Here is a 16,111-nt window from a genome sequence, read left to right on the forward strand (position 1 = left end):
AAAATAAAATAAATTTAACCCAGAAAAACAAAAATGCATCATTAAAAGGGTAAATATGACTGAATGTATGGAACTCTGTCAGTAGAATTTTACTGTTTTTCTTGTTAATTTTAATTCCATCATAACATCTGCAGTTGACTCACAATAACAAATTGTAATTCCTGACATAATAGTTGCTAGAATTTAAAATCATCCTTATTTTAAATATGGAGTACTCAAAACAATAATCAGACTGTGCTTTGGAAATTGAACACATGGATATTTGTCATAACTATTCATTTATCTTTAATGACACCCCTGCAGCTGGATTTTCAATCTGGTTTGCATAAAATCTTTGTGGAAAATATGAGACTGACAAAGCCAAAACAAAGGCTCCTCCAAAATGTATTTGTGCTCACCCATCCTCAATAAAGGAGTGGTGAATAGTAAACAAAGAGAAGCGAGGGGGCAGATGGGGCTGTTCAAACAGTCCACTTATATTAGCAATTCTGTGCTGAGTGCTTGTTTCATCAGTTATTTTCAAGACAACAAAATAAAAGTCTCAGCTTCCTCCTAAAAAGGACCATGCAGGACTATTCTACATTAATATTTCAGAATGGCGTCTCAACTCCTTTTCTTGAGGCTTTCCTGCCCTTCAGGCCTAGTTTGAGTCAGTTAACGTATGCTGCAGTTTAAAAGCAACAAAACAAAACCAAAATATCTGCTGCCCCCTTCAGGAAGAAGTGAGAATAACTGCGTCTCGCTTGGGAGTTCCTATTTTCCCATGTCGAAATTCAGTGATTTGCAAATCTCGCAAGACTTAAAACACCTCCCCAACTGTGAAATATGGAGGTGGCAGCATCATGTTGCGGGGCAGATGTGCTGCAGGAGGGACTGGTACATTTCGGAAAATGGGTGGCATCAATAAGAAAGAACCTCTGATCATTCTGGTATCTAACCGGTTTGGTAATCCTATGTGACTTAAAATAGGAAATATTTTGTCTGTTTGATATGAGACAGAGAAAATGTGTGTTTTGATACACTGTACAGAAATATCTGGTTTTAACTATAAAATATGATCACTTCTAACAAGTTGGATGACTGATCCAAAAATAATAGGGACGAAGTCTCAGCAGAAAGTGTATTTTTTGTTTATTATGTGGCAGGTTTTTAAGATCAGGAATGTGACAAACAAAAACTAAAAGAAGGTATCATGTTATACATCAGTGTCCATGAGATACGCAGCAGCTTATAACTCCTTTCCAGAGGTACAGTAGACAACTGTAAGTCTGTTATCCAAGCACCTGAATTTGCCAGAGATAATGTTCACTATAAAAGATTGCAGTGAACGCCTCCTGCAGGGCAACTCAACTTCAGTTCTGCACATTCACAGCTCAGCGACGACCAGTCTGATTCAAGACAAGTCAAGAAATGTAAAGGCTAATAAACTGATTATGTCAGGTCACTTCACTCCCATCAGACTGGGCCTCATCAGGCCCTTGAAGACTCGTATCTTCCCTGCACCAGTCAGATCGAAGCTGTAGTCTGCAGTGACATATGGCATCTCGCTCTCAAAGCCGGGCTGAAATTGAGAAACACTCATCAGTTAAAACAAATACAGACACGCATGCATTACTTTGATAAGTACGCTGAATGAACCGGCAGCAGACCTGTTCAGTTAGGATGCACGAAGGCAAAGAAATCGCCCCCAAGAGGAGGCAGTTGACCTTTCTGAGGACGGAGGGATCTACAGGAGTCAGCAAGAAGTACAGACCTCGTGCCGTGTCAATACCTCGAAGAACACCTGGAAGATATGACACAGACATTCAACTCACAACCTAAGCCTTCAACTTCTATTGATTTGTCAAAATCAAGAAGGCCCAAATGACATCGAATGTAAAAAGTCAAGATAGAAAACATACCGAACCCCACACATGGGCAAAGCGTCGCCTGGGACAGGATGACGGGCCCTCCTTTGCTTGTTACTTTCTCTGCCAAGCAGCAGAGTCCCACCAGACTGGCGTTGACGGCGTAAAACATGTGAGAGGGTGCCACCTCACAGTGGATAACACCCAAAGCCACTGCTGTGTTAGGTACCTGCAGGAGAGTCAACAACTGTGTTTAGCATCTACAAACAAAAATGGTAAAAAGGAAATAAAACCTTTCATCGTTATTGTGATGCGCAAGACAAACTGATCTGATCTTTATGACATTGTAAAATATTGTAAATTTAAGTCATGTGTCCAAAATCAGACAGATCAACACTGCTATTAAAGGACTGGTGCATCTCTAATAATTTACCTGGTATGGGGTGAGGGTGTGCAGTGGTCTAACTGGTCCAGAGTCATCAGATTGCAGCTGACTCAGGTAACCCAGCAACAACAACTCTCTGTGCTCATTCGACCTCTGGTGTGTTCTGTAAAATACATCGAGAGGTTACTGAGCCGCCTCGACATGTCCCCCAGTCGCTCCGTGTAGAATTTATATTGTACTTACGCCGTCCCTTGGCGTGCCACGCCTTCAAACTCTGACTGTACGTGGAGGTGTGTGTACGTTTTGGGGGGGCAGTGGCTCTCCGTGAACTCGTCCAGGGCGGTCTGAGTGGTCGGGTGCGTCTGATAACCCTGTGCCGTCCTCAGAAAGTCCGGCGTGAGGGAAGAACACTGGGTGGAGACTCCATGGCTGAGCTGGACGACGTGAGTGACGGGCAGGAAGCGGATCAGGTCCACCAGCAGTTGGAACCCAAATCCTGCAAACACACGTGGTTTTAATGTGGCTCGAGAACTTAACAGTGTTTCGTTGTCAGTATGGTGAGGAGCCTGAACTGACCTTTGACCCAGCCCATGGTGTTAATTATGACGGGTATTTCTCTGCTCTGTGGACGCCTGCGCCATAAGGACTTCAGAGACTCGAGGTATCCGTCTAAGTCCGTCTCGCATGAAGACTGACCGTAGTAGATCATGTGGTCTGGGGTGACTTGGTGTGTGAATGGAGGACCTGGAAAGAAGCAGGAGGTGAGTTCACAAGTCCCTCCTTGATTATTAGCCCTGGACAGACATTTTTTATCCATATTGGAAACGGTTTCATTCGCACACGTACTGGTTTTCATTTCTCAGTTGGCTACATATTGCATTGGTGGCTTTTTTGTAAGACTTTTTAAAGTACAAATAAGACAAAAAAATAAAAAAAAATTAAAGCCTGGTAGTCTTGGTCCTAATGAACCAGACTAAATGTTCATTGGGTTTGATTAACTTCCAGTTTTCCGCAGGGGCAGTAAGTGTGTGGCAAGTTTTTAAACATTTAATAAATTAATTAATGAAACAAAACAAAACAAAAAAAAAAAATTCATCTGAGTCAATAAAGGAGGTAAATAAAAGATTATGTGGCCATAGAAGAGTACAATAACACCAAAAAAATAAAAAATAAAATAAAATAAAAATTTATCCTAGTTACAAGGTACAACTTGAATATTCTCTAATGTGGAAAAGACAACCTTTCTATGAAGAATGGGTGAATTTACCATATTTATTGTAAGATAATCCCTGAAATCGTAAAATCAGAAGAATTTATTGTCATTGTCACAAAGACAATGAAATTGCAGTTTCAGTTACAACCATGCATCACGCAACAATGCAAGGGGGAGGGAGCGGGAGAGGGGAGATAGTTGTTCTGAGGCCTCACAGCCCGACAGGCGCCAGAGGAAATAGTAAAAAGAGAAAACACGGGACGTGAGGGAGGCAAAAAAAAAAAAAAAAAAAAAAATCAGCCTGCAAAATCAGCCATTTAACAAAAAAAAAGAAGAAAAATTCTGATTATAAAAGGCAGACATTCATCCCAAAAAGTGACAGAAGTCCTCTAAGGTTTCAGTGGTAAATTTAGGAGATAAGCAACTGGATGTTTTCCAAAGTTTAAGTGGTAGAACTGGGTTCTATTCTAGAATCAAAGCAACATTTCCCAGGTCTAGACTTGTCATGAATGCCTAAAACGGGATCCAAAATGCACGTCCGAAACAGTGAGGAAGATGCTTCAACATGGCTGCCTCAAGACTGAACCCAGAAAATGTTCTGATACAGGAAAAGAGCCTGGATCTTCCATTTACACTGGAAAATCTCCAAATATACATATCTTAAATTTTCTGCACTTTTCGTTGAGGCATGTTGGCTGTGCACTGAAGCTCTTACTTTGGACTTCAGCAGAATTTAGGAAGCCAAATGCATCACAGCCAGAGTGCTCTAATTTACATTATTGGAAATAGATTTGTTGCTAGGTCCTGTGGTCCTTGAGTTAGGTGATTTTTATGGCTAAATTACATTGTTTAATGTTGAAAATCAGTAAAGAGGAACACAAAGAATAATCAAAAATTAATTCAAGCAAAAAGAGATAGTGGAGAAAAGAAAATCTTACCCAGAAGTGGCTCTTTGACAGTCGACAAACACAGACAACCAGGAGGGGTGAACTCTGTTTGACCAAGATCTCCTTCCAAGTAGTCCACATTGGAAGTACTGTAATTAACATGACATGACAGTCATCTTCTGATTTCAATGTTATAAACACAGTAAACCTTTAAATAGAAATTATCAGACGTAAAAAGTTGAGCATGAGTTGTGTGAACTCACTGATTCAGTAACGTATTGATGAGGATCCGGATAAATGTTGACTTGCCCACATTCTTGACCCCATACACAAGAATAACAGCACAACCGTCTATATCTCCTTAACAACAAACCAAAATAAAAAGAAGACATGATCATAATGAAGCTCATTATTTATTACATAAATACACATAATCACATTAAAATTTGAACTTTTACAGTCAAAATCTAAATGTGTGTATTAACTCATCACCTGTGAAGTTTTTGCATCTAAAGAGATACAGTTAGAGGCAAAATGCATAAAACAAGGCAAAACAAAGAGAATACAGTGAAAAATTGAGCAAAAACTCAACATTTTCTCAAGAAAAGTAGGAATCTGAAAAAAATGCATCTCCAAGGTGAGATAAATATTTTTTAAATGAGTGTGAAGAGTTTTTCAAACAAACTTAACCTTCAGCTGCAACAAAATTTAACAGATTTCTCAGAGAGCATTTGTGTTCTGTGTCTGAAAGTCCAAAAGGACCAGGTCAGACACAGATCCAACACATGTAGATGCTCACCTTTGCAAGCATTGATAACTGTGCTGAGAGCATCTCTGCAGCTCCTGGATATTTTCAGTCCCTCGATGTTGCTGGCAAGTGGAATCACGCCCAGACCGTTCAGTGGGGTATCAAGAACAGTCGACATTAGTTCACTCTGCAAATCCACAGGAAAGAGAATCATTAGTTATATCAAACTTTTTCTAACATGCCCAAAAGTCTACATGATCTCATAAAATAAGAAATAAAAATATCCACTAGCTTACCACAGGGGGACTGAACAGTTCACTAAGGTGTGTAAAGCTCGACAGAAAGCGTGTCAGAGGAGTATCTAAAGGATCCAGGAGGATGATGGATGATGTTGGCGTTACCTTTTTTACCAATTTCTTCCGTGATGCTGCAAAAAAGAAGAAAAAAACTGTTCAAATGGCTTAGGGCATAATCATGTAAGGTACTTTCAGTTTTCCTCTTGCTGAAAATGTGCTATATGAATAAACCCGCCTCGCCTAGGGAGAAACAGCTTTAAACGGCCCAACCGTTTCAGGAAAATCAACAGCGCTGATACTCATGACGAAAATCCCCACTTTCAGATGCAGCAGGAAATCTACTTTTGACCAGAATCAGCAGATTTTGAGTCTGACCAGCAACTGACAAGTCAGAAGCTCAAGAATCCAACTGTGTTTCTGTCAACGAACGCACTGTACACAAGTTCTACTATGAGCTGAAAACAATACTGTTTGATCTGGATGCTGTTAAGACAAGAAGACTCCAAGTTAGCTATTTTTATTATTTATTAAAGCTGCAACTTTAATAGATTTAAAACAACAACAAAAAAACAATATTGTTATATCTTCTTCTTTTGTAATTCCAAAAGAGAAATCAAAATTGGTTTTAAAAGGTAAACAACAGAAATTCTTTATTGAGGTCAAACCAGAGACTGGAAATTCTGACGGGTTCATCTTTCGTTTTTCTAAACGCTAGCTTATTCTCACAGGAGACCTGCAGTTTACCTGCTGAAAGATAATCTTCAAGGATGTTGGAAGCCTCTGTTCTGTCATCTCTGACGTAATCAGTGTGTCCCAGTGCTCTGAGCGTGAGCGGGCAGTGTGAAGCTGGGGAAAACAGGGGGTACGACTTCTGACCCTCATCAATAGTAAATCCCATCACTTCAACACGACCGTACAAACAGGTCACAATGCATTTTCCACGGAAGCACAGCGTCTGCAAGAAGGTCAACAGGATGCTTAAATACAGAAGTTTTTTGAGTTGTACCTATAAATTAATTAGGGATTTTTTTGGTGAAGCATACCTGATTTTTCTGCATGACCAACACTGCACGGTTTTGCTGGATGCCTCTTTGTGCACAGTGATGAAGAGCCTCCCCCTCCAGTCTGCTCCCTGGAACTTCCTCTGACTCTTCTGAAGTTTCCATACCATTTATATGAATCGACTCAGAACCCTCCGTAAAGTCTGGAAGGTCTTCTATTTCGTCATCCAAGGCAGATGTTGAGCACCCATTAGTTTGAAACTCATGTTTCTTAAATCCAAATGGAAAGTTTTTCTTCTTTTCATGGACAGTTTTTGGTTTATTTTTTAGCCTCTTTACAGAGGGTTTTTTCTTCGTAGATGCCTGGTGCTCCTTTACCATCTTGACCACGACAGCACTAGAATTAAGATCTGAGGATTTGACGGAGGATCTGCACCGTTTGCTCCTCACATCTTTCCATTTTTGAGGTTTACCTTTTACCTGGATGTTTTTGTTCACCTTCATGATCTTGTAATAAACATACAGTAATGTTTTACAGAGGCAATTCAAAGCAGAGAGCCTGAAAGTAAAGAGATAGAGAAGCTACTTAGTGAAAAATCATATTTTAAAAAACAGTTGTCGCACTAATTCTTCTGGAGTGAGTCACATTTTTTTTTCCAACATTACCAATTCTGCTTATATAAATCTCATTCTTTATAATGCATTCAAGAAAAAATATTTTGCATACTGCTGTTGGCCATGCTGGACAGTAGCAATCTTTGTTTTACTTTTTTATATATAAAATCAAACAAACAGATTGAGCACATGACTATTTAGAATATAAGGTTCAAGATTTTAAAATCATTATTTAAGTTGATGTTTGGCAATTATGCTGGTAATAAAAGGAGAAATATATATTAAATAAGAATATTTTAAACTAAGCCGTGTTATTCTCTGTCACAACTTTACAGTAAATGGAGAGCAATAAGTTACTCCAAAATATAAGTTTCCTAACACTTCATCAGTTTTAAATGATTTTTTTTAATCATACAACCTTTCTAAAGTTGTTTTAAAAATAAACAAAATATAGACAAAGATCACGGGCGGCTAAAACCGGTTTTCATGAGCTTCTGAATCTGTGTTGAGTTTGTGAATCTTTCAGCCACCTTAAACATGGCAACTATGTGTGCCATTTATTATTCTCAGAGTGCTCCTATTCGGACTTGGTTTTATTTATCTAACATATTTTTTTATAACTGATCCCAGAAAGAGCCCGAAGTTACTGCAAATGATAAAGTTGTCAACCTTGTTACAAATCTTACTATCAGAGCAAGTTAGCCTCAGCTAGCTTCAAGTTGCAAAACATTTAAGGAGGCAAGATAATCACACTTAACCGTAATTGAGCTAGTTTTTAACATAAAAATGTTCAAATAAAAGAGCTATGCATCCACTAAACATCCTATATTTTAAATTTGCTGTGAATTAATAGTTACTAACATTAACGGAGCACAACCAGTGCACAGTAGCATTAGCCTGAAGCTAAAGCTTTCCAAAAAAAAAAAAAAAAAAAAAAAAAAAAGATTAACTTACCACCCACTACGGTGAAAACGATGCCAAGCTATGACAAAAACACCTCTCACGCCTGCTAAATAGACAAAGTTTATAAAACATAAACGTAAATAAACTAAGGGGCAGGAGTTATGCTATTTAGCCGCCGCTAGCTGGCTAACTTGCGTGTGTGAATGTCCCACACTACATCAACGCGCTGTTGTGATTGGTTGTCAGGCAACGAAGCGATTAACGTCGAATATGGCCGTCAAAAACTTTCTAGGAGTGTTTTCATTTGAAAATAAAAAGTGATAAACGGAAAAATAGATTAATTGCGCGTTCTCATGAGCTAAAATGAGATTCTCTATAGAAGCATGAATCGCAATGAACGCCTTTTGGATGAGGTTTTTTTTTATAATATGTAATCTAAGCAATAAAAAACTTTCCCGGAGTTAAACGGCGTCACATCCTCTTCCTTTTACATTTAGGGCCTGCGAGTATAGAAAAGAAGGTTAATGTAGCTACGTTTTTCTGTTTCGCTTAGCTGTCCGCATTATATATGCCGCATAACAGAGGCTTCTGACTAAAACTGGCTAAAAATGTCGTCCTGCAGATACAGGCGTCCGGTTCTCGCAGTTTGAGGCGTTACGCGCTAAGGGAGCGTCTTTAAAGGTATGTGCTAGAAATAAACGTGGAGGTGCGCAGTTTGGGAAGGGTGTCTATTTATTCCTAAGCAACTCCACTGCTGAATACTAGCCAGTTGATAGACTATATGAGTGCTTTGACGTGTAGGATACTATTTAGTTATTAGTAATTCATATGTAATGTTAAATCACAACAATAATTTTCAATGTGCATTTTTACAAATATATTAATTTGGAAATATATGCAGTGGGTTCAAAAATATATTAGCAGTACAGAAAGCACAGTGCCCAAAATGTTTATGGCTCCTGAACTTTTCCACATTTTCTCACATTATTACCACAAATTTTAACGTATTTTGTTGGGATTTTATGTGATACGTCAACACAGAGTGGTGACTTACTGTGTTGAAGGAAAAATAAACATGGTTTTTATTATTTATATAGTTAAAAATATAAAAAGTGTTTGTGTATTCAGTTTTCTTTATATCGGTGCATTTAAATAAATCCAAGAGAGACATAGTAACTCTGTATGTACCGTACAATTAAATGTATTTGCAGAGAATCTGTCGACATTACAATTGATAGTAGTAGTACATTCCACAAATCTAGCCATAACAAGCACCATGAGCCTTTTCCCACAAGCCATGCAATAATAAAAACATGTGACAGAAAACTCTCTAGTCAGACAGACCAGTATTGGAACCTTTTGACCTGCATGTACAATAAAATTAGATTTGTAAAGCAAAATTCACCTATAGCAAGGTGTCAAACTCCAGTCCTGGGGGTCCACTGCCCTGCAACTTTTAGATGTGCCTCTGCTGCACCACACCTGAATAGAATAATTAGCCATTTCATTCCAGTGTTTTGTACCTCTGACACATCTAAAAACTGCAGGACAGCAGCCCTTGAGGACTGGAGTGGAACTAAAAGTAGTTTATGTTGGTTTATCACGTGCAATTACAATAGGAAAACTTTACAGTTTGAGGGTTTTCAAATTAGAAAAAATGGTAAAAATTCATTGCTTATGAATATTTGTACAAGGCACTGTAGGTGTAATATTCTCAAAAATTTTATTTCCCTGCCATTTGTGTACATTGTAAATTGAAAAGTGAAGAAACAAACAAGTTATTGCAAATGTTTTACTTACAGTATGATATGGAAAATGATGTTTTTAGGGATTAACCAAAACAATATTGTTTCAGAAATTATCTAATGTAGAAAATTATTAAGTTGATGGATTAAATCTCTTGATTTGATTGTTGCTTTATAAAATGCCATCCTATATCAGTATAAGTAAAGAACTGTAACATTGGGTTGCAGTAATGATGATACCACATGTTAAACGTTTATCCTCTTGTGGTTGCAGCGAAGCAGAGAGGATGCCTGGTGCCCAAACCAGTCATGCTCATCGCGTCCTTTCCTCCCTGAACCAGCAGAGGGCAGCAGGGAGATTCTGTGATGCTGTGCTTAACTTGGGAGATGGGGTGCTTTACCAGGCTCACTGCAACGTCCTCGCCTGCTTCAGTGATCTGTTTGAAGTGTCCATCTCAAACCCCACTCAACACACAGAGTTTGACCTGCAGGGTTGCCCCAGCGACGGCCTGGAGCTGCTTCTGAGCTTTGTCTACAGTGGAGAGCTGAAGCTGGAAGTAGACAACCTGCAGAAGGTCCAGCAAGCAGCAACCAGCCTATGTGTGCCTGAAGCCCTCGCCCTCTGTCAGCAGTTCCAAGTAAACTCCGGAAACCCCGTCCCGTTGAAGCGGAAAAGAGGTCGACCCAAAAAAGGTCAGACAGATGCTGTCAAGGAGGAGAACTCTCTGATGGTCCTGGCAGAAGAGTCCAGTTCTGCAGGCAGTTTTAGCTTAGTGGATGCTGCTGCTGCTCCCACAACCACCACCACCACACGCTCTGGTCGAGTAGTGAAGGGCCCTAAGAGGCTGGTGACCGCTGATGCCAGCCCCACGTTGGATCCCAAAGCTGGTCTCACTCCTGTGGAGAAGGAGACGTCTGAAGGTGTTGCTGAAAATGTAAAATCAGATCAACCAGCTGCTGAGTCTGAGGTACAGTACATAAACATACACACGACTCTGAAGTGGAAGGAAAAGGATACATGGGTTTCTTTTTTTTTTTTTTTTGCACAAAAAACATTTTTAAAGTGAGCCTTCCGTTTGTATTCTTCCCTCTTTAGTCAAAACTTTGCAGCAGAACCAGCTACGGCGCTTAAATGTGTCCATCAGTTTTGGGCATCTAGAAACTTTAATATCTGCTCATAATTCTTTGCTACATTGCTCTATATCAGTGAGGTTGGATCTGTAAATCTCCACTGGGTACATGTCTGGACTTTGACTTGGCCATTCCAATGCCTGAATATGCTTTGATCTAAACGGTTCCATTGTTGCTCTTGCTGTATGTTTAGATTGGGCTTGGTGATTAAACAATTGTATAGATTAATCAAATTTTCTGTTTTTGAACACTACATTTTTGGAAAATCTGGATTTTTTTCCCTAAGAATACAATCCTTGGGTTTCCATAGTTGAGAGAGATGTTAGCCCACTCAGGAACTACCATGTTTTTTGACAAGCATGTTTTATAGCTCCAATTTATTTTGATTTTGAATTCAGGTCAACTCACAGAGGGAATGATTGAAACAAAAGCCAATTTGTAACATTTATTTTCATTTGTACTTTTTAAGGAAAAACTGTTTAAAATTAGAAATTGAATATAGAGTCATAAAAATTGGAGATTTTATCTGTAAGCCATATTGCCCAGCCATAGTTTAGGGTCATTCTTACTGCTGAAGGTCTCAATTTTTTGCAGCCTTTAACAGGCTCTTTATTAGGATTGCTAAGTATTTAGCTCCACTCATTTCCCCTAAGTGTCTTACCTGGTCCAAGCTGCACAATTCACATTTTTATTTTCAAACAAAGTTGAAAACCATGCATCATTTCCTTTCACTTCACTCGCTGCATCACATAATATCCCAGTTAAATACATTGAATACATCTGTAATGCCACAAACTCTATAAAAATATCCATCACATGCATGCATTTACTGAACCTAAATATTTAGCTGCGTCTGATTTGTTGATTTGATTGCAGGTAGTAGAGGTGAAAATCGACACAGATCCTGGCAGTGATGGCCAGGAAGCAGATGGAACTGCAGCCGAGGCGGAGGAGGCAGGTGATGATGAACTCGAAGGTATCATTGATGACACAGATGAAGAGTATTTACCTCCGGCTGAGTCCGGCTCTGCAACGCCGCCTTCATCTGCAGCGCAGAAACGGAAACTCCAGAGTAAAACAAACAACAGCAAGAGCAATGATGGCGTAGAGGAGAGCTCCAACAAAGGCTCAGCTAAGTGCCCTGTCTGCCTGAAATCCTTTAAAAGCAAATATTACCTCAAAGTCCACAACAGGTACAAAGTGAATATGTTTATTCTCCAGGGAGTCCTGTCGAGAGAATAGACTCTCACTTCTGTATCCTGCAGGAGGCATACAGGGGAGAAACCCTTTGCTTGTTCTAAGTGTGGAAAGAGGTACTTCAGGAAGGAGAATCTGTCCGTGCACGAGAGCAGAGGCTGCGCTAGAGTGTCAGTGAGTGAACACAGAGAGCCTTTTCAGGGCGGTTCTGGTCGTATTTGTGTCACCGTTTCTGATTCTGTCATTTCAGACATACATCTGCTCCACATGCTCCTTGAGCTTCAACACGAAGGAAGAGCTGCGAGTGCATGTCGTCTCCCACACAGGAGAGATGCCACACAAGGTGCCGTTTACGTATACAAGTTGCATAATAAAGCAGGATTTTTATTACGGTGGTTTTCTTTTTTTTTTTTAAGTGTTCAACATGTAACGAACAGTTCATGTACAAGAAGAACTTGACGATGCACCTGATGAAGGTCCATGGACATCCCAAACCACATGCAGTGAGTATAGACCTTGTGATACGTCACCTTAAACCAGTAAACTGGTAAACTTTGTATTTGATTAGAACGGTAAAACTGAGTACTTGGAATGGAGTGATGAAGGTTCTGTGATCCAAACTATACAACTTTGCTTTAAAAGTAAATAACTAAACAACAGCAGTTACAAGCTTTCCTAAGAACTCTTTTCTTAATCATACCATCATTTGCATGTTGTCTACAAAATTGTCCAGGGAATAAAAGCAGCACACTAACAGCATAAAACGATGTGTTTAGTGTCCACAGTGCCCCAAAACCTTCCTAACTCGGACTGAGCTGCGCGTCCACGAAGCGGCCAAGCATCGAGGTGAAAAGCCATTTGTGTGTGAGGAGTGCGGCCATCGAGCTTCCAGTCGAAATGGCCTGCAGATGCACATCAAAGCCATTCACAGGTAGAAACGCTGCAGCTTTTACCAGCCACCCATTTTTTACCAGAGACCAAAACTTCTCCGTTCATCGTCGTCCTTGATCTGCTTCACAGGAACGAGCGTCCCTTTGTGTGTAACATATGTGGCCACGCCTTCTCCCAGAAGAACAACCTCAACATGCATCTCCGTGTGCACAGCGGCGAGAGACCTTACCAGTGTCACCTTTGTGGGAAAACTTTCAGGACGCAAGGTCAGGGCTGCACAGCCGCCATCTTTACTGAAAGCTACAGATGCAGTGAGAAGTGACAGGAACGACTAAGCAGTTGTTCTTCCTGTCTTTAAAGTTAGAAATTAGCTCAGAGATATGATACATCTACAGAGTTCTACTTGTGAATCTCTGATACAATCTTTGGAGGGAGTTAAAGATTAGGATGATGACAAGGAAGGCTTCCAGTTGCTCCATAAAACAAAAGCTTTAGATCAGGGGTCCCCAAACTACGGCCCACGGGCCGGATCCGGCCCACCACCTCATTTGGTCCGGCCCCCTGAACAATACCGGATCCGGCCCGCCTCCTCATACCAGAGAGCATTCAGTGTTTTTTTTTCATATATTGTCTTTTCCGGTTTATATGGGGATTTTTCTTCAACCACCAGGGGGCTTTTGAGCAAATGTGAAACTTACTTTTCCTCAATGGAATATATACTAGTCCCAGTCACCGTTTCGCTGACGGTTTTTTCCATTTGCATTGTGGGTAAAAACCGATCTAAAAACGCGAATATGTCGTCGACCGTAATCCTGCCCCCCCCCCCCCCCCTCGACAGACCGGCCCCCAACCACAAAAGGGAACACTTATGTGGCCCTCGCAGGAAAAAGTTTGGGGACCCCTGCTTTAGATGAATTTAGACATGGTGAAACTGGCAAATTCCTTCATAAATAAAGCCTGAGTGATAATGTGTGTGTTTTAACACCAGCGAGTCTGGATAAGCACCACCGTACACACACCGGCGAGCGACCCTACGGCTGTGACATCTGCGATTGGCGCTTCACCGAGAAAGGCGCTTTGCTCCGCCACAAGGCCAGCAAGCATGAGGAGGGGCGGCCGCACTGCTGTTACATGTGTAACAAAACATTCAAAGGTAGAGCACACATCCTCATCAATCTTATTCAGGAAATGAGTATCATTAAAAAAAGTGGCAACTGTTGTTCTTTCTTTCCTCTCACTCTATTTCAGCGCAGGAGCAGCTACGTGTTCACCTGCAGCGCCACAGAGGCATGAGGAAGTTTGAATGCACCGACTGCGGCTACAAGTTCACCCGACAGGTCGGCTTGTAGATTAAACTCAGAGAGACACGGCTGTTCGGTGGACATAATAACACAGATGGGAGGTTTACATTTAAAAGTAAAGAAAACTACAGTGGTGAGCTGTGGAGGAGAGAAATAGATTAACAGAACATATAAAACTAACGTAGCATTCAATAACTTTACAGAGTTCCTACAGCCTGCACTAAATGTGGAAAAAGTTTTATTTCCAGATTTTCTTCCATTAGCAACATCAAATGATTTATTTTTCCTTCTTCTTTTTTTCCTTTCTTGTTTATTTTTTCCTCCCTTCCTTGTGTTCTTTCTTTCCTTCTTCTTTCCTTCCTTCCTTCTTTCCTTACAATGAATATGAATGACTGCAAATTTGAGTCTGAAAAAGTCTGATATTTTAACAGAAAATTTTAACAGAATTAAAATGAGATCTACACTCAAAAAATTAATTTCTTCTCAAAATAACAAACCTGAAAATCGAATGATAGTCATTAATAGAATGAATTATTAACCTGTAGTCAACTACTTGTAAACATTCAGATTATTATTTACTGATCAGATATCTAACTTTAGCAAAAGATTTATCAAGATCTCTTCTCTGCGCTGTAAAAAGCAAAACTTCACACTGAATGTGGATTTTAAATACTTGATGAGGGTCTAAATAAAGATTTGAGAGAAAAAAATCAAAATTGGAAATGCCTGGCAGGCTCTGAAGCCAGAAAACACTCCTTTACCTCCAGATAAAGTAACACCTTACTTCTGGCCTGGTTTTTCAACACAGTAAAGTTCACCTGAACCAATTGTTCAACATCTCCCATCCTGCAGGCACATCTACGACGACACGTTCAGATCCACAAACGCACAGAGAACTACAATCCCAGGCAGAGGAAGCTGAGAAACCTCATCGTGCAGGAAATCGACGAAAATCCTGATGAGAGTGAAGCCACTCAATCTACCAAGGCTCAGGTCGCCAAGTGCAGCCCAGAGCCGGCCGCCAGCCAGCAAGCCGCCAACGATGACTCGTCTCCAGGCGTCGGAAACTCTCAGGATGCCGTGATGGAGGAGGCGACGTCTAATGAGGAGAGGGAGCGCAGTGAGACGGGGGAGACTTTCACTGAGCTTCACCAAACTCAGCTAGTCAGCGACACGTTTGAGTCCACAGTGGACATGGAGGAATAGCTCTGCTAACATACTCAGCCAGACTGAGTGTTGTAAAGGTTTAAATGCCATGTAAAATATAATGAAAGGGGATATGAGCCTTAAACCAGAATTTGTTCAGTAAAATCAAAGAACTGCATGCATAACCAGGTTGTTGGCAAAGCCTACAATATTTTCAGGCTTAAGCATCATGACTTCAGTTACAATGGATGTAAATCATCATGGATGTACCGTTGAGCAGACATGTTTTTTTTAAGTGTTATTTACATTAAAACAATTAAATTCCACATAAAAGAAAATAATAATATAGTTTAAATGTATCATGGACTTGTGTGAAAATGACTTTTCTAATAATAAAACCCCAGAGATCATCATAACAGCAAGGCAGGTGGTTTTTCTCTTACTAACTCGGTTTTAGTATTTAACTATTCGATCAAGTCTTCAAAATGTTTTTTGCTTATGAATAAGTGTTTTCCATCTAAAGGAAAATACATACAACTCCTTTAATTGTATTGATTCAATTTCAATGTTTTTGTGTGATATCAATGCAAAGTGAAACAATTGTGACAAGGAAGGAAGATGATTTATGGTGTCTTTTTTTTTTCAAAATAAAATTAAAAGTGTGGTGTGCGTTTGTGTTCAGCTCCCTTTACTCTGATGCCCCTTAAAAATACACAACGAACTTCCTTAGTAGGCCACCCAAAGAGTAAATAATCTACATGTGAGAAATTCTCAGTATAAACCCAACTGGTCCGTTAAAACCCAA

At 40.0% G+C, this 16,111-nt stretch overlaps 2 protein-coding genes across 3 annotated transcripts; one reads left to right on the plus strand and one right to left on the minus strand.

Annotated features, from left to right (window-relative positions):
• Positions 1 to 1,111: 1,111 nt before the first annotated feature.
• LOC106936016 (polynucleotide 5'-hydroxyl-kinase NOL9-like) lies at positions 1,112 to 8,554 on the minus strand. Its single transcript, XM_015016786.1, has 13 exons — positions 7,947 to 8,554; positions 6,420 to 6,936; positions 6,121 to 6,331; positions 5,377 to 5,507; positions 5,132 to 5,267; positions 4,596 to 4,692; positions 4,384 to 4,481; positions 2,809 to 2,976; positions 2,476 to 2,728; positions 2,281 to 2,395; positions 1,902 to 2,076; positions 1,650 to 1,783; positions 1,112 to 1,561 (listed from the first exon to the last, which is right to left on the minus strand). Exons 2-13 carry the CDS (start codon positions 6,879 to 6,881, stop codon positions 1,442 to 1,444), a joined length of 2,100 nt encoding a protein of 699 aa, XP_014872272.1. The 5' UTR covers positions 6,882 to 6,936; positions 7,947 to 8,554; the 3' UTR covers positions 1,112 to 1,441.
• LOC106936015 (zinc finger and BTB domain-containing protein 48-like) lies at positions 8,487 to 15,975 on the plus strand. 2 transcript variants are annotated; one of them, XM_015016784.1, is made up of 12 exons: positions 8,487 to 8,576; positions 9,915 to 10,608; positions 11,648 to 11,729; positions 11,823 to 11,964; positions 12,037 to 12,142; positions 12,219 to 12,311; positions 12,385 to 12,471; positions 12,745 to 12,899; positions 12,989 to 13,125; positions 13,848 to 14,012; positions 14,108 to 14,196; positions 15,013 to 15,975. In XM_015016784.1, the coding sequence occupies exons 2-12, from the start codon at positions 9,928 to 9,930 to the stop codon at positions 15,364 to 15,366; spliced, it is 2,091 nt and encodes a 696-aa protein (XP_014872270.1). In that variant the 5' UTR covers positions 8,487 to 8,576; positions 9,915 to 9,927; the 3' UTR covers positions 15,367 to 15,975. The 2 variants fall into 2 exon arrangements, with proteins under 2 accessions (XP_014872270.1, XP_014872269.1); XM_015016783.1 differs by having other exon boundaries at positions 11,648 to 11,964.
• The last annotated feature ends 136 nt before the right edge of the window (positions 15,976 to 16,111 follow it).

Source organism: Poecilia latipinna, unplaced genomic scaffold, assembly GCF_001443285.1.
Source record: "Poecilia latipinna isolate Pla-1442-1.1 unplaced genomic scaffold, P_latipinna-1.0 Scaffold2062, whole genome shotgun sequence".
Classification (NCBI taxonomy): domain Eukaryota; kingdom Metazoa; phylum Chordata; class Actinopteri; order Cyprinodontiformes; family Poeciliidae; genus Poecilia; species Poecilia latipinna.

Bases quoted from the DNA above. Each gene is read 5' to 3' on its own strand.
- LOC106936016 (XM_015016786.1), bottom strand. From the start codon at position 6,881: ATGAAGGTGAACAAAAACATCCAGGTAAAAGGTAAACCTCAAAAATGG. The intron at 4,693-5,131 runs GTGAGCATCTAC...TTTGTTGTTAAG, and splicing joins AGTTATCAATGCTTGCAAAG to GAGATATAGACGGTTGTGCT. The intron at 2,977-4,383 runs GTAAGATTTTCT...GCTTCTTTCCAG, and splicing joins TGTCAAAGAGCCACTTCTGG to GTCCTCCATTCACACACCAA.
- LOC106936015 (XM_015016783.1), top strand. From the start codon at position 9,928: ATGCCTGGTGCCCAAACCAGTCATGCTCATCGCGTCCTTTCCTCCCTG. The intron at 12,472-12,744 runs GTGAGTATAGAC...CGATGTGTTTAG, and splicing joins GACATCCCAAACCACATGCA to TGTCCACAGTGCCCCAAAAC. The intron at 13,126-13,847 runs GTCAGGGCTGCA...TTTTAACACCAG, and splicing joins GAAAACTTTCAGGACGCAAG to CGAGTCTGGATAAGCACCAC.